This window comes from Thalassophryne amazonica, unplaced genomic scaffold (assembly GCF_902500255.1).
Source record: "Thalassophryne amazonica unplaced genomic scaffold, fThaAma1.1, whole genome shotgun sequence".
NCBI lineage: Eukaryota > Metazoa > Chordata > Actinopteri > Batrachoidiformes > Batrachoididae > Thalassophryne > Thalassophryne amazonica.
The window spans coordinates 517,725-535,948 of record NW_022986238.1 but is presented as its reverse complement, the minus strand read 5'-3'; the positions used below and the strand labels follow the sequence as shown (position 1 = coordinate 535,948).

The following is an 18,224-nucleotide window of genomic DNA, read 5'->3' as shown; positions in this document are numbered from 1 at the left end:
TCCTACAAAGAAGAAGTCGATGTTTCTTGTTCAAAGTCACATGTGCACATTCTGTTCTCTTGCCAGATGATCAATCAATCAATCAACTTTTTTCTTATATAGCGCCAAATCACAACAAACGGTTGCCCCAAGGCGCTCCATATTGCAAGGCAAGGCCATACAATAACCATGAAAAACCCCAACGGTCAAAACGACCCCCTATGAGCAAGCACTTGGCCACAGTGGGAAGGAAAAACTCCCTTTTAACAGGAAGAAACCTCCAGCAGAACCAGGCTCAGGGAGGGGCAGTCTTCTGCTGAGACTGGTTGGGGCTGAGGGAGAGAACCAGGAAAAAGACATGCTGTGGAGGGGAGCAGAGATCGATCACTAATGATTAAATGCAGAGTGATGCATACGGAGCAAAAAAAGAAAAACAGTGCATCATGGGAACCCCCCACAGTCTACGTGTAAAGCAACATAACCAAGGGATGGTCCAGGGTCACCCGATCCAGCCCTAACTATAAGCCTTAGCGAAAAGGAAAGTTTTAAGCCTAATCTTAAAAGTAGAGAGGGTATCTGTCTCCCTGATCTGAATTGGGAGCTGGTTCCACAGGAGAGGAGCCTGAAAGCTGAAGGCTCTGCCTCCCATTCTACTCTTACAAACCCTAGGAACTACAAGTAAGCCCGCAGTCTGAGAGCGAAGCGCTCTATTAGGGTGATATGGTACTACGAGGTCCCTAAGATAAGATGGGACCTGATTATTCAAAACCTTATAAGTAAGAAGAAGAATTTTAAATTCTATTCTAGAATTAACAGGAAGCCAATGAAGAGAGGCCAATATGGGTGAGATATGCTCTCTCCTGCTAGTCCCCATCAGTACTCTAGCTGCAGCATTCTGAACCAACTGAAGGCTTTTTAGGGAGATGATGCAACGGATGACACAGTGACACTATTTTCCAAAGGTTCAACTGTGTTTAGAGGTCACTTTTTGATTATTGTCACGTGCCGGTGGCTCACAGGACAGTGACAAGGAGGAGACACAAATGAGAGGATTAGAAAAATATAAGTATTTATTTACAATAGTTTAAAGCAATAAGTTAAAAAGTGCAAAAATGTGCCGCTGTGCAAAAAGGTGCTCTGTTACCAGTCGGCGCAGCGAGACGTCCTAAAAAGAGAGGGAGAGAACAAAATGAATTAGTTGGGCCCACTTAAATAAGAGACAGGGACACCGGGCCCAGGTGCCCCTGATTATGGGCCCACCCTGCTACAGGACAGCAGGGACAGTCACACCCACCCCCCCTCAAAAACCGAAGTCCACCTAAGGACTGTCCAAAACAATTGCAAAACAGCACAATTTTTTTCTTTTTCTGTTAGTTGTACTACATGATAGATATATATATATATATATATATATATATATATATATATATATATATATATATATATATATATATATATATATATATATATATATATATATATTTTTTTTTTTTTTTTTTTTTTTTTTTTGCACCAAAATTACAATATTATTTACAGCTTACCTATATTAAGCCATATTTTTTTCTTTACAAACTACTTTAAAATCTGATAGGATTAAGTTTTTTTTTTTCTATTTTACATTGTCAAACAAGAGAAATTCTACCATTTACAAGGAATCAAATTAGACTTAGCTATACAAGGCTAAAGATGACACCAATTAGTAAAGTCACAAACTTAGCACACATGTCCTCTGCTGCACCTCCTGAGTTCCGGCGCCTGAAACTGAGGAGAGGCAGAAGAGAGACAGGCACAAAAATTAAGGCAACTTTGCTTTTTCCTTTTTTAAACTGGCGCACGTGACAAAGCATCAGCCAACAAGTTATCAGAACCTTTAATATGACGAATGTCTAAACTGAACGCCTGTAAAAACAGCGCCCATCGAATTAGACGTTGATTTGGACTTTTCAGAGTACTTAAGAACGTGAGTGGATTATGGTCGGTATAGATGATTAAAGGACCATCACCGCAAGTCACATAAATCTCAAAAATGTTGAAGAGCCAAGATAAGTGCGAGAGTTTCCTTCGCAATTGTCGAATAATTTAACTGATACGAGTTAAACTTTTTAGAAAAGTAACAGACTGGTTTGTCATCTCCATCGTGCTCTTGGAGCAAAACAGCACCAGCTCCCGATCCATCACAGAAGCAATCAGAACTGGCTCAACACATAACAGCAACTTGACATTCTTGAAAGCGGTCTGACAAACGGTAGACCACTGAAAACCAACAGTACTTTTCAACAAATTTGTAAGCGGAGCAAAAACTGTTGAAAAATTTGGACAAAAACTTCTATAATAGCCAACCAACCCTAAGAAACGCATCAACTCCTTAGTAGTCGGGAGGCAGATAATCCAAAATTGCTTGTACCTTTGCATCAACTGGCCGCACTTCCCCCTGCCCCACTACATGCCCCAAATAAGTAACAGTTGCACGAGCGAACTCACACTTCGCCAGATTGACTGTCAGGCGCGAGAGGAAAGGCGATCAAATAAGGCACGAATACACTGGACATGGTCATTCCAAGTGTCACTAAACACTACTATGTCGTCAAGATAGACCGCACAACCTTCCAGCCCAGATGTCACCATGTTCATTAACCTTTGAAACATTGCTGGTGCACTTCACAGGCCAAAACTCATCACAGCGTATTCAAATAAACCAAATGGAGTAACGAAAGCAGAAATCTCTCTTGCACGGGCAGACAACCCAACCTGCCAATATCCCTTTAGTAAATCAAATTTGCTCACAAATTTAGCAGAACCAATTTGGTCAATGCAATCTTCCGTTCATGGTAACGGATACGAATCTGGTTTTGTCACTTTATTTACTTTTCCATAGTCAGTACAAAAACGTGGTGATTTGTCTGACTTATCCACCAACAGGCTTGGAGAGGCCCAACTGGAGGATGAGGGGACAGCTATGCCGTTGTCCAGCATATACTGGACCTCCATTACCTTACATTTCTGAGGAGCACACCTATAGAACTGCTGTTTGATTGGAGTGCTCTCACCAACATCTATGTCATGCTCTATCAGGTGTGTTCTTGAAGGTGTATCTCTGAACAGCTCTGGATAGGAGTCGATCACTTCTGTCAGTTCAGCACGTTGCTCCGGATACAAGTGACTGAACAGCGACTGCAACTTACTCAAGGTCTCAGAGTTCTTAAGTCGACCACACAACATAGAGTCATCAGGCCACTTCACATCCACCTCCTCCTGAGCAAGAGCCTGTAAATACGGACTGCAACAACAAAGCTCTATCACAATCCGCCCAATTTTTAACATCTGCAATGCGCTCAAACAGAACGAAAAAAGTATCTGGATCTTTTTCATTAAACTTTGGCATTAGGTGCAGACTAGCACCCACGTCAAACGCATTAGGAGCAGGCCTACAAACAGCAGAGGAAAATGATTCTTCACTCACCTCGCCTATAACCTTACCATCCCGAATCAAATTCAGTTTATAGTGTTCAATTCCAATATCATTTTTTCAGGCTCTTGTCTGACACGTTCCAATTGAACCTCTTTTTCAGCTTCAGTTCTCAGTCTCATTTGTTCCAATTGAAGCTCAGCATCTTTTCTGCTTTTCTTTTGTTCAATTTGCAGCAACATTAATTCCTTACGCTGCTCAAAACTCAGTCCATCAAATGAAACAGACAGCTCGGGTTTAGAATTGACATATAAACCCCACTGTTGCTCTCCCCCTCTCAGGACGCCTTTATTAAAGAGCGCAGCAGTGATTATATCTCTAACATCATCTTTGTGTGTATTATTTCCCACTGTAATGCCGTAGTGTTTAGCTATCTGCAATAAATGTTTCTTTTGACAGTTTTCCAAAAACCTTTCAGGAGGAGTGGAGAAAAATGCGAAACAGAAACCATGGTTACAAAAAAAAGTAATGTGAACCGAACTGAATACAAACTGCCAAACTCACATAACCGAGGCTGAGGGCCAGCGCGTCCCTCAGAGTCCCCCGCCCTGAACTACTTAACCCAAATCTACCTGCTTAACCTAGTCTTCTTGCGGTCTCATATGGTGGGTATTTATGTGCTAAATCCCGATGGGTCTGAGCAGCAACCAGCAAGCTGACAAACCCCAGAACACCACGGACGCGCTCCCAAGCCGAAGCTTGTAGCCACGTTCACCGCTAAATAAAAGCAGGCAAATCTCCTTCTGAGAAAAGCCACTAAAGCCTAACGAAGGACTCCGAAACACCATGCAGCACGAGACAGCACTTACCTTCATCTCGGATCAAAAAACACACAATTTAACTTCAAACCTCTCACGTGTCCCCACAAACAAACAAATGAACGAGCAATCAGCAGGTGCACACCAGATTCTAATCATGTAATCAGCGTGCGGCAAAGCCCCAACACAAAAAACAGGCCTAAAAACAAACTTTAACCAAATAAATTTACAAAAACTAAACGCGCTGACTACAAAAATTAAATTTAAAGGACGAGCCCCCACTCTTGTCACGTGCCCGTGGCTCAGAGAACAGTGACAAGGAGGAGACACAAACAAGAGGATCAGAAAACTAGAAGTATTTATTTACAATAGTTTAAGTCAATAAATTAAAAGGTGCAAAGATGTGCAAAGGCGCTCTGTTACCGGTCGGCGCAGCGAGACGTCCTAAAAAGAGAGCGGGAGAGAACAAAATGAATTAGTTGGGTCCACTTAAATAAGAGACAGGGACACCAGGCCCAGGTGCCCCTGATTATGGGCCCGCCCCGCTACAGGACAGCAGGGCCGTCACAATCATCCTAAAGAAATTAAATAGTTTAAAGAAGCTTATTTCCATGTGGACTCTGTTCTGTATGTAGGCATAAACTTCATGATGAAAGAAATGTAATTACTTTCTAAAGAATGTTGACCACCAAGACATACAGTTGTATGTAAAAGTTTGGGCCCCTGATGATTTCCATGATTTTCCTTTATAAATCATTGATTGTTTGGATCAGAAATTTCAGTTAAATATATCATATAGCAGACAAACACAGTGATATTTGAGAAGTGAAATGAAGTTTATAATATTTACAGAAAGTGTGCAATAATTCTTTAAACAAAATTTGGCAGGTGCATAAATTTGGGCACCCCAACAGAAAAATACATCAATATTTAGTAGATCCTCTTTTTGCAGAAATAACAGCCTTTAAATGCTTCCTATAGCTTCCAATGAGAGTAGAAGGTATTTTGGACCATTCTTCTTTACAAAACATCTCAGGTTTGTTGGTTTCTGAACATGGACAGCCCGCTTAAAATCACACCACAGATTTTCAATAATATTCAGGTTTGGGGACTGAGATGGTCATTCCAGAACATTGTACTTGTTCCTCTGCATGAATGCCTTAGTAGATTTTGAGCAGTGTTTAGGGTCGTTGTCTTGTTGAATGATCCAGCCCCGACACAACTTCAACTTTGTCACTGATTCATGAACATTGTTCTCAAGAATCTGCTGATATTGACTGGAATCAATGTGACCCTCAACTTTAACAAGATTCCCAGTACCTGCACTGGCCACACAGCATGATGGAACCACCTCCAAATTTTACTGTAGGTAGCAAGTGTTTTTCTTGGAATGCTGTGTTCTTTTTCAGCCATGCATACCGCCCCTTGTTATGTCCAAATAACTCAATTTTAGTTTCATCAGTCCACAGCACCTTACTCCAAAATGATGCTGGCTTGTCCAAATGTGCTTTAGCATACCTCAAGCGACTGTTGTGGTGTGTACGCAGAAAAAGGCTTCCTCTGCATTACAGCATCATACAGCATCTTTTAGTGCAAAGTGCACTGTATAGTTGAACGATGCACAGAGACACTATCTGCAGCAAGCTCATGTTGTAGGTCTTTGGAGCAGGTCTGTGGGTTGACTTATCTGAGATTTTTCTTGGCCTGCCACTTCTGGCCTTAACTAGTACTGTGCCTGTGGTCTTCCATTTCCTCACTATGTTCCTCACAGTGGAAACTAACAACTGAAGTCTCTGAGATAGCTTTTTGTATCCTTCTCCTAAACCATGATATTGAACAATCTTTGTTTTCAGGTCATGTAAGAGTTTTTTAGAGGCTCCCATGTTGCCACTCATTAGAAGAGATGCAAAGAATTTATTGAATTTATTTATTGAATTTATTTCGGCACACATGGATCCAAGCAATTAACAAAACATACAAAGAAAGAAAAACAGAAAATAATAGCAGTTCATAGAGGGGAAACATTTGTAAATGGCCACCTTAAATAATCTTTCTCATGATTAGATTCACCTGTGTAAGGAGGTCAAGGGTCAATGAGCTTACTAAACCAATTTTGTGTTTCAACAATTAGTGCTAAATGTTTTCAAATCAATAAAATGACAAGGGTGCCCAAATTTATTCACCTAATTTTGTTTAAAGAATTATTGTACACTTTCTGTAAATACTATAAACTTCATTTTACTTCTCAAATATCAGTGTGTTTGTCTGCTATATGATATATTTAACTGAAATTTATGATCCACACATACACACACACACACACACACACACACACACACACACACACACCTTCAACCGCTTAGTCCAATTAAGGGTCGCGGGGGGCTGGAGCCTATCCCAGCAGTCAGAGCGTGAGGCGGGGTACACCCAGGACAGGATACCAGTCTGTCACAGGGCCACAAACAGACAAACAAACACAGTCACACCCACTCGCACACCTACGGACAATTTAAAGATTCCAATCCACCTAACCCACGTCTTTGGATGTGGGAGGAAACCGGAGCACCCGAAGGAAACCCACACAAACACGGAGAGAACATGCAAACTCCACACAGAAAGGCCACAGGTGGGAATTGAACCCATGCCGTGCTGCCCTCCAGACAACCAATGATTTATAAAGGAAAATCATGGAAATTATCAGGGGGCCTAAACTTTTGCATACAACTGTAATATCTGTGTTGTTTTAAAGTGTTTGTTTTTTTATGATTTTTTTTTTTTTGGTATAATTAAGTGAATTTACAACACAGTCACAGATGCACATTTTTGTAGGTGGGCTTCCTGTAATGGACAAAAAATTTGTAATATAATTTAATTAGCTTATAATGCGCCAAATCAAAGCAAAAGCCGTCTCAAGGCGCCTTACATAAAACAAGTCAACATACAGTTTAATAAATAATTAAAAATGAATAAAATATTCAAATACATAAATAAAAACAAAAGTAAAAGAATAAAACAAATAAAAATAAAAACTATCCATAAGAAAGAGAATAAAAATAGGTTTTGAGTCTTGACTTAAAAATGTCCACAGACTCTGACTGCCTCACTGTCGCAGGAAGACTGTTCCATAGGGTGGGTGCACGATACAAAAAGGCTCTTTGACCTGCTGACTTCTTCTTCATCCTGGGAACACAGAGAAGTCCCACATCCTGCAACCAGAAAGCCCGGGCCGGCACGTAGAGTTCCACCAGATCAGCCAGATAAGATGGCACCAGTCCATGAACAACCTAATAAGTCAATAACAAAACCTTAAAATCTGCTCTCACAGAGACAGGGGGCCACTGCAAAGATACCAAAATGGGTGTGATATGTTCAGACCTTCTGCTACGTGTCAGAAGTCTGGCGGCAGCGTTCTGAACCAGCTGAAGACCCCTAATGCTGGACTGCAGTAACCCTGAAAATAGAACATTACAATAATCTAGTCTAGAAGAAACAAAAGCATGAATCAGGGTCTCAGCATCAGCCATGGACAGGATGGGGCGGCTCCTCGCTATATTTCTCAGATGGAAAAAAGCAGTCCTAGTAACATCCCTGATGTGGAGACAAAAGACAATGTGGGATCAAAAATTACCCCAAGGTTCCTCATTTTGTCCGTATGATGTATGACACAGGAACCCAGGCTGAGCGCCAGCTGGTCAAACTGATGCCGATGTCTCGCTGGACCAAGAACCATCGTTTCAGTCTTATCAAAGTTGAAAAGTAGGAAGTTACTAGACATCCAACTTCTCACTGATAGAAGACAGTCCTCCAGGGATTTTATGGGAGTGAGATTTCCCGCAGTTATCGGCATGTACAACTGAGTATCATCAGCATAACAATGAAAGGCAATCCCAAAACTCCGCAGTATACGCCCAAGGGGTGCCACATACAGGGAGAAAAGCAAGGGGCCTAAAACAGATCCCTGTGGAACCCCAAATCTCATGTCAGCAAGGTCAGAGGTAGTGCCATTATACAAGACACAGTGAGAACGACTGGACAAATATGATGTCAACCAGGCAAGAGCACTTCCAGTAATCCCAAAAAAATTCTCCAACCTACTGAGTAAAATATGTTGATCCACGGTATCAAACGCAGCACTTAGATCTAACAACACCAAAACCGTAGTGGTGTCTGAGTCCATTGCTCGCAGCAGATCATTCACAACTTTAGTGAGCGCTGTCTCTGTGGAGTGATATTTTCTAAAAGCAGACTGCAGCGGTTCAAAAAGATCATTCTCAGTGAGGTGGTCTATGAGCTGCCGTGAAACCACCTTTTCTAAAATTTTGGAACAGAATGATAGATTTGATATCGGCCTGTAATTTTTCAATAACACTAGGGTCAAGACTAGAAGGAGAGAGCATATCTCACCCATATTGGCCTCTCTTCATTGGCTTCCTGTTAATTCTAGAATAGAATTTAAAATTCTTCTTCTTACTTATAAGGTTTTGAATAATCAGGTCCCATCTTATCTTAGGGACCTCGTAGTACCATATCACCCCAATAGAGCGCTTCGCTCTCAGACTGCAGGCTTACTTGTAGTTCCTAGGGTTTGTAAGAGTAGAATGGGAGGCAGAGCCTTCAGCTTTCAGGCTCCTCTCCTGTGGAACCAGCTCCCAATTCAGATCAGGGAGACAGACACCCTCTCTACTTTTAAGATTAGGCTTAAAACTTTCCTTTTTGCTAAAGCTTATAGTTAGGGCTGGATCAGGTGACCCTGAACCACCCCTTAGTTATGCTGCTATAGACTTAGACTGCTGGGGGGTTCCCATGATGCACTGTTTCTTTCTCTTTTTGCTCTGTATGCACCACTCTGCATTTAATCATTAGTGATTGATCTCTGTTCTCTTCCACAGCATGTCTTTTTCCTGGTTCTCTCCCTCAGCCCCAACCAGTCCCAGCAGAAGACTGCCCCTCCCTGAGCCTGGTTCTGCTGGAGGTTTCTTCCTGTTAAAAGGGAGTTTTTCCTTCCCACTGTAGCCAAGTGCTTGCTCACAGGGGGTCGTTTTGACCGTTGGGGTTTTACATCATTATTGTATGGCCTTGCCTTACAATATAAAGCGCCTTGGGGCAACTGTTTGTTGTGATTTGGCGCTATATAAAAAAATTGATTGATTGATTGATTGAAGATTAGATTTCTTAAGTAATGGTTTAATCACTGCTGATTTAAAACATTTGTACTATGGTAACTGTATGCCAATTTTTTGTGCTTTCAAGTACAAACATAATTTTCACACAAAGTGTAGATCCACTTATCAGTTAATTCTGTAAATTTGAAGCAAACAGCATAAATACCCTCTAAGATGTGGAGATATTTTACAGAAAAGTAGCTTTAAAATTTCAGATTTATGTTGTATTTTAATGTGTAATTTATTGGTTTTAGTCTGAATAAAACAGATTTTAGCTTGAAACATACTATTTTTAATAGGTATTATTAAGGTGAATCACATATTATGTTTTTCAAAAATAGTAGTTTTGGCCCATGTAACACTTTATGGACCACCTTGTGAAATGTGACTGTATATTAGTGTTATTAAGGGATTGTGTGTTTACGAGGTCTGTGAGAAAACTATTCGACCTTTTTATTTTTTTCAAAAGCTATATGGATTTGAATCATGTGCGCTTGCATCAGCCAAGCTTGAACCTTCGTGCGCATGCGTGAGTTTTTTCACGTCTGTCGGTTGCATCATTCACCTGTGGGCAGGCTTTCAGTGAGCAGTGGTCCACCCCCCTCGTCAGATTTTTATTGTTTAGGAATGGCGGAGCAACTGCGGCTTTATTCCATGAAAATGTTTTCAGAAACTCTGCCAGACAACCAGCTGGAAACCATTTGGAAGATTCAGATGGCTTTCGGTGAAGATTCTGTCGGTATCACACGGATTAAGGACCATTAAAACTGGATTAAAAATGGCCCACGGCGGTGGAGGGCGCACCGCGCCCCGAGCGGCCGTCGACAGGTTGGAACGAGCAGATGACTTCCAAATTTAAGGCTCTGTTGATGCAGGACGTCGTGTGACTAGCAGAGAAGTTTCAGAAGAGGTCGGGATCAGCACTTTATCGGCACATTCCACTGTTAAAGGAGATTTTGTAATGAAAGACGTGCGGACGGATTCGCGCGTCAAGACGCAGCCGCTCACAGGCGCGGGACAAACAACACCTCCGTGTTGGAAGTCTCACAGGACAAACTGGAACATGCCCAGCTGTTAAACAATTTCTCGGATACTCACTCGACTGAAAAGCCACCGAAAGCCGTCTGAATCTTATGAATGGTTTCAAACACGGAGGTGTTTTTTTGTTGAGCGTTTTTTTGTTGAGTGCGTCGGCTCCGTGCCGATGCGTGAAATCCTCCGCACGTCTTTCATTACAAAATCTCCTGTAACAGTGGAATGTGCCACAAAAGTGCTGATGTCCAGCTCTCTTGCCATTTCTGTGGTAGTCACATGATGTCCCGGATCAACACAGCGTTCAGTTTAGAAATGATGTGGTCTTTTCAGCCTGTCGATGGCCGCTCGGTGCGCCGCGCACCCTCCGCCGCTGTGGGCCGTCTTTAAAAAGGTTTTAACACTCCTTAATCCGTGTGACGCCGACAGAATCTTCACCAAAATCCATCAGAATCTTTCGAATGGTTTCCAACTGGCTGTCTCTAACAGTTTCTGAAAAAAATTCATGGAGCAAAGCGGCAGTTGCTCTGCCATTTCACTGACAATAAAAATCCAACGAGGGGGGTGGACCAGTGCTCACTCAAAGCCTGCCCACAGGCGAATGACGCAACCGACAGGTGTGAAAAAACTCACGCATGCGCACGAAGGTTCAAGCTTGGCTGATGCAAGCGCACATGATTCAAATCCATATGGTTTTTGAAAAAAATAAAAAGGTCGGGTAGTTTTCTCACAGACCTCGTATATGTACTTCACCTGGGCGAAGTTGGCACAGTATCTGCACGCGGATTGTAGAGGTGGTCAAGTCTGGACCAAAAAGTCCCGGGCCAAATTAGTGTCACAGGTCAGCCCTGCCTACCACTGTGGTGTCATCCCAACCTGGTCTCACAGCAAGTCGTAATTCAGCAGCATGACTTATATATTAATCTATTGGTTTGTGATACTGTGACGAAAAGTGCCTCATTTTCATCACAACAGCACAAATTCATTCTAATTCATTCCGTGATGGCTGCACGAAATTAAATGTGAAGTGGGGGGGGTTATGGATTGGGTGGGGGGAAGGAGTAGGATTAGGTTATGGTTAAGGTTAGGGTTGGGGGTAGGAGTAAGGTTAGTAATAGTGAGTTCAAAAAAACCCTGTCACAAAGATTTGACTCATTTCGTGACGGGAGCACGAAAAAAAAAACAAAAAAAAAACCTGAGACTGGGCTGGTCATCCGCATACTTAATTAAGGTGTTGCTGGTGTGGACGGGGTGCAGTTAAAGGTGTAGAGGGTGAAGAGAAGTGGGCTCAGCACGCAGCCTTGAGAGGAACCGGTGCCGAGTGTGAGAGCTGTGGATATGTGGGGGCCAATCCTGACTCTCTGTGAGCCATCTGACAGAAAGTCCTTAATCCAAAGACATGTGGAATGTGGGAGACCGAGGTTCAGTGGGTTCCTCATGAGGCAGTGGGGGAGGGTGGTGTTGAATGCTGAACTATAATCCACAAAGAGATGCCAGGCATAATTACCCTGTTGGTCCAGGTGGGTCAGTGTTGTGTGGAGGGCAGAGGTCATGACGTACTCTGTTGACCTTGTAAGTGAACTGGTTTGGGTCTGAAGTGGGAGTTAGGAATGACGTGATGTGACTTTCAAAACACTTCATCACCACCAGTGTGAAAGCAACAGGCCAGTGTCAGAACAAACGGTCCGCCCCTAAAAACTGGTCTGTCCTGCCTCTAATGCACATGTGTCATTTTGGAGCTCAGCAACTCATCTGAATTGGAGTCTCTTCACCCAAAGCCATCAAATGGATTAATGTGGTTATTAACCATCAGATGACAAAGTAAAACCTCTAAAATCATTCTAAAGTCAGTTTTAAGCAGAAACAAGGTGATAATCAGTAACGCTTTGAAAGGACAGATGCACAGTGAACGCAACAGATAGCAGCCCGTGTAGCCACAGCGCTCTGATCACTTCTTCCAGCTTTTCTGATGAAATAATGGTGAATTTATGTGGAAATGATTGTTGCAGAAAAGCTTCAGATATCTGTGGCTGAGACAGATGATGACTGGAGGCAGTTTGAAGCAGAAACAAGGTGATAATCAGTGAAGCGCGGCTAATGACGCATACACAGTGAAGGCAGGGGACCGTTCAGTCGGTGACACTGGTAGTCATTGAGGCTGGTTATGAGGGGTTTCTTGGGCAGGGGGACTACGGTGGAGGTCTTCAGGCATGACGGGACAGCAGACTGCGTCAGGGACCGGTTGAAGATTTTGGTGGAAATCCCATCAAGCTGGTCTGCACAGTCTGTCAGCACCTGTCCAGAGACCCCGTCATGGCCCTTTTTGTGTTGGTTGATCCCCCCTCAGCGTGCGCCTCACCTCATGATCCCCCATCGTGAAGTTGCTCCCGGCCACTGGCGGCGACGTGGCTGCTCCTGGTGTCACAGTGTAGAAACGAGCAAAGAAGAGATTTAACTCTTCTGCCAACACGGTGTCACCTTCAGCAGCTCTGATGCCGGGTTTGTAGTTGGTGAGGTGCTGGACCTCCATCCATGCCTGCCTGCTGTTGTTGGTGTCCATGTGGTTGTGGAGCCTCCTCCTGAAGTTCTCCTTGGTCTTTGTGATGGCTCTCTTCAGGTTGGCGCGGGCTGTGCTGTAGAGAGCCCTGTTACCAGCTCTGAAGCTGGAGATTCTCTCCTTCAGCAGCTGCTGGTCATCCGGGGTTTCTAACCCAGATGTGTTGCTCCACTGTGAACATATCTCCACAGTTCTTAATGTAACACAGTACAGTTGTAAACAGGTCCAGGTCCTCATCCTCAAAGACGTCCCAGTCGGTGCTGTTGAAGCTGTTCTACCCCGTCTGGTCTTGTTTTCACCATCTTAATGGAGGTGGGGGTGGATTTCCAGAGGGGGAGCTGCAGGGATGAGTTGCAGAGAGATGTGGTCTGACTGTCCTGTATGTGGCGCAGGTCCGGCCCTGTAGCATCACTTAACGTTGGCGTAAACTTTGTCCAGTGCATTTTCTCCTCTTGTGGCACATTTGACATGTTGATGAAGTCTGACTGAGTTAATTCAACATGATTAAAATCGCCTGTGATAATGTGCACAGTGTCCATGTGTCAGTTCAGCTGGAGGCTGATGTTGCTGTGTAAAAGTCCAGAAGCCGAGCTAGCATTAGCATCCGGTAGAATCAATCAATTCAATTTCAATCAATTTTTTTTTATATATAGCGCCAAATCACAACAAACAGTTGCCCCAAGGCGCTTTATATTGTAAGGCAAGGCCATACAATAATTATGTAAAACCCCAACGGTCAAAACGACCCCCTGTGAGCAAGCACTTGGCTACAGTGGGAAGGAAAAACTCCCTTTTAACAGGAAGAAACCTCCAGCAGAACCAGGCTCAGGGAGGGGCAGTCTTCTGCTGGGACTGGTTGGGGCTGAGGGAGAGAACCAGGAAAAAGACATGCTGTGGAGGGGAGCAGAGATCGATCACTAATGATTAAATGCAGAGTGGTGCATACAGAGCAAAAAGAGAAAGAAACAGTGCATCATGGGAACCCCCCAGCAGTCTACGTCTATAGCAGCATAACTAAGGGATGGTTCAGGGTCACCTGATCCAGCCCTAACTATAAGCTTTAGCAAAAAGGAAAGTTTTAAGCCTAATCTTAAAAGTAGAGAGGGTGTCTGTCTCCCTGATCTGAATTGGGAGCTGGTTCCACAGGAGAGGAGCCTGAAAGCTGAAGGCTCTGCCTCCCATTCTACTCTTACAAACCCTAGGAACTACAAGTAAGCCTGCAGTCTGAGAGCGAAGCGCTCTATTGGGGTGATATGGTACTACGAGGTCCCTAAGATAAGATGGGACCTGATTATTCAAAACCTTATAAGTAAGAAGAAGAATTTTAAATTCTATTCTAGAATTAACAGGAAGCCAATGAAGAGAGGCCAATATGGGTGAGATATGCTCTCTCCTTCTAGTCCCCGTCAGTACTCTAGCTGCAGCATTTTGAATTAACTGAAGGCTTTTTAGGGAACTTTTAGGACAACCTGATAATAATGAATTACAATAGTCCAGCCTAGAGGAAATAAATGCATGAATTAGTTTTTCAGCATCACTTTCTAATTTTAGAGATATTGCGTAAATGCAAAAAAGCAGTCCTACATATTTGTTTAATATGCACTTTGAATGACATATCCTGATCAAAAATGACTCCAAGATTTCTCACAGTATTACTAGAGGTCAGGGTAATGCCATCCAGAGTAAGGATCTGGTTAGACACCATGTTTCTAAGATTTGTGGGGCCAAGTACAATAACTTCAGTTTTGTCTGAGTTTAAAAGCAGGAAATTAGAGGTCATCCATGTCTTTATGTCTGTAAGACAATCCTGCAGTTTAGCTAATTGGTGTGTGTCCTCTGGCTTCATGGATAGATAAAGCTGGGTATCATCTGCGTAACAATGAAAATTTAAGCAATACCGTCTAATAATACTGCCTAAGGGAAGCATGTATAAAGTGAATAAAATTGGTCCTAGCACAGAACCTTGTGGAACTCCATAATTAACTTTAGTCTGTGAAGAAGATTCCCCATTTACATGAACAAATTGTAATCTATTAGACAAATATGATTCAAACCACCGCAGCGCAGTGCCTTTAATACCTATGGCATGCTCTAATCTCTGTAATAAAATTTTATGGTCAACAGTATCAAAAGCAGCACTGAGGTCTAACAGAACAAGCACAGAGATGAGTCCACTGTCCGAGGCCATAAGAAGATCATTTGTAACCTTCACTAATGCTGTTTCTGTATTATGATGAATTCTAAAACCTGACTGAAACTCTTCAAATAGACCATTCCTCTGCAGATGATCAGTTAGCTGTTTTACAACTACCCTTTCAAGAATTTTTGAGAGAAAAGGAAGGTTGGAGATTGGCCTATAATTAGCTAAGATAGCTGGGTCAAGTGATGGCTTTTTAAGTAATGGTTTAATTACTGCCACCTTAAAAGCCTGTGGTACATAGCCAATTGACAAACATAGATTGATCATATTTAAGATCGAAGCATTAAATAATGGTAGGGCTTCCTTGAGCAGCCTGGTAGGAATGGGGTCTAATAAACATGTTGATGGTTTGGATGAAGTAACTAATGAAAATAACTCAGACAGAACAATCGGAGAGAAAGAGTCTAACCAAATACCGGCATCACTGAAAGCAGCCAAAGATAACGATACGTCTTTGGGATGGTTATGAGGAATTTTTTCTCTAATAGTTAAAATTTTGTTAGCAAAGAAAGTCATGAAGTCAGTACTAGTTAAAGTTAATGGAATACTCGGCTCAATAGAGCTCTGACTCTTTGTCAGCCTGGCTACAGTGCAGAAAAGAAACCTGGGGTTGTTCTTATTTTCTTCAATTAGTGATGAGTAGAAAGATGTCCTAGCTTTACGGAGGGCTTTTTTATAGAGCAACAGACTCTTTTTCCAGGCTAAGTGAAGATCTTCTAAATTAGTGAGACGCCATTTCCTCTCCAACTTACGGGTTATCTGCTTTAAGCTACGAGTTTGTGAGTTATACCACGGAGTCAGACACTTCTGATTTAAAGCTCTCTTTTTCAGAGGAGCTGCAGCATCCAAAATTGTCTTCAATGAGGATGTAAAACTATTGACGAGATACTCTATCTCACTTACAGAGTTTAGGTAGCTACTCTGCACTGTGTTGGTATATGGCATTAGAGAACATAAAGAAGGAATCATATCCTTAAACCTAGTTACAGTGCTTTCTGAAAGACTTCTAGTGTAATGAAACTTATTCCCCACTGCTGGGTAGTCCACCAGAGTAAATGTAAATGTTATTAAGAAATGATCAGACAGAAGGGAGTTATCAGGGAATACTGTTAAGTCTTCTATTTCCATACCATAAGTCAGAACAAGATCTAAGATATGATTAAAGTGGTGGGTGGACTCATTTACTTTTTGAGCAAAGCCAATAGAGTCTAATAATAGATTAAATGCAGTGTTGAGGCTGTCATTCTCAGCATCTGTGTGGATGTTAAAATCGCCCACTATAATTATCTTATCTGAGCTAAGCACTAAGTCAGACAAAAGGTCTGAAAATTCACAGAGAAACTCACAGTAACGACCAGGTGGACGATAGATAATAACAAATAAAACTGGTTTTTGGGACTTCCAATTTGGATGGACAAGACTAAGAGTCAAGCTTTCAAATGAATTAAAGCTCTGTCTGGGTTTTGGATTAATTAATAAGCTGGAATGGAAGATTGCTGCTAATCCTCCGCCTCGGCCCGTGCTACGAGCATTCTGACAGTTAGTGTGACTCGGGGGTGTTGACTCATTTAAACTAACATATTCATCCTGCTGTAACCAAGTTTCTGTAAGGCAGAATAAATCAATATGTTGATCAATTATTATATCATTTACTAACAGGGACTTAGAAGAGAGAGACCTAATGTTTAATAGACCACATTTAACTGTTTTAGTCTGTGGTGCAGTTGAAGGTGCTATATTATTTTTTCTTTTTGAATTTTTATGCTGTAAACAGCAAATTTTTAGAATGTAAACAGTGGTTAGCAAGACTCCAGTAAACTCCCGTGGAAGGAAAACGGTCGGCGTTTAACAGTCAAATAGTCCAGGTCTGGGAACAGCGGCTGGCTGCCGTCGCTGTGTTCCTACTCCAGTGGTGGTGGATGTATAGACAGAACCCTCCTCCGCTCTTCTTACCGGAGTCACTGGTCCCGTTGAGGCGCCGCATTGAACAGCATGCTAACTCAATAGCCGAGCCTGGGATGGATGAGTGTAGCCAGGTTTTTGTAAAGACTAGGACACAGACGTCTGTGGTGAAGTTATCTGAAGCCGCCTGCAGCATCAGTCCATCCATTTTATTCGAGAGGGATCTTACGCTGGAGAGGGAGATGCTGGGAAGCGGTGGTTTGTGTGGTGGCGTACGTAGCCTGGCTCTCCCACTGACCCTGCATCCACGCTTCTGCCTGTGCTCCCTGCATCGCCTCCGCTTCCTTCTCGTTGGGACGGTGATCCACAGAGAGCCGGGGTCCCTTGTTATGTGTAACGGCATGTTGAAAGAACGAGCCGCTGCCTCTCTAATACTCCTCTCAACTCCAGTTTTTAAAAGATCGTGTCGACTGTAGGTGGTGTTAGCTTGACAGAAAGCTGCGAAGACTCATGTACAACTTCAATCTGTTTGTTTCTCCTTTGCACACATTTTTTTACTGCACATTTTTATTGTGAATTATTTAGTGTTAATTTATACGTCCTTGTACAGAGACAGTAGAGCTGTATTCTTTGAAGGTACTTAGCGAATAAAGGCGATTCTGGTTCTGATTCAGTTACTCACCTGCCTGATGGAGTGCCGATAATGCTGCCGCATGGCGGCGGTTGGCAGCTTCCTGCAGCATCTGAGTAGGTAGCGGTAAAGCTGAACTGGAGTCTGGACCAACTCAGCTCCAGCCAACGGAGACATTTCCTCCAGGTCAGAGGTGAAACACAAGTTTATCATTTGTTAGTGAAATTATTACATCTAACTGCATGAAATTAAAGAACTAAAATAAGGCAGTTACCAACCATGAGATGAATCTTTGATTTGACCAAAAAAAAAGAGATAGTTTTCATCATCTTAATTTGATGATTTTTTATTTAAAAAGTGTTTTGTGTATAAAATGTAAAAATAAAAAAAAATCTAATTCAAGAATCCCAAAAGTTAGACATTTTCAAATTAAATGCTTTGTTAAATGAAGTCTTAAATGCAGCTGACCATTTTTTTTTTTGACTAAACAGTCAAAATAAATTTAACTCAGATTTAGCCCACTGAAATAATCTTAAT

General features: G+C 42.4%; 1 protein-coding gene across 1 annotated transcript in view; it reads right to left on the bottom strand.

Annotated features, from left to right (window-relative positions):
• The window catches only part of lyrm9 (LYR motif containing 9), a 41,204-nt gene extending 23,246 nt beyond the window's left edge, over positions 1-17,958 (bottom strand). The window contains exon 1 of the mRNA XM_034165282.1: positions 17,739-17,958. Within this exon, the coding sequence (XP_034021173.1) occupies positions 17,739-17,900 (162 nt within the window). The 5' untranslated portion in view covers positions 17,901-17,958. The remainder of the gene's footprint in view (positions 1-17,738) is intronic.
• Positions 17,959-18,224: the final 266 nt, after the last annotated feature.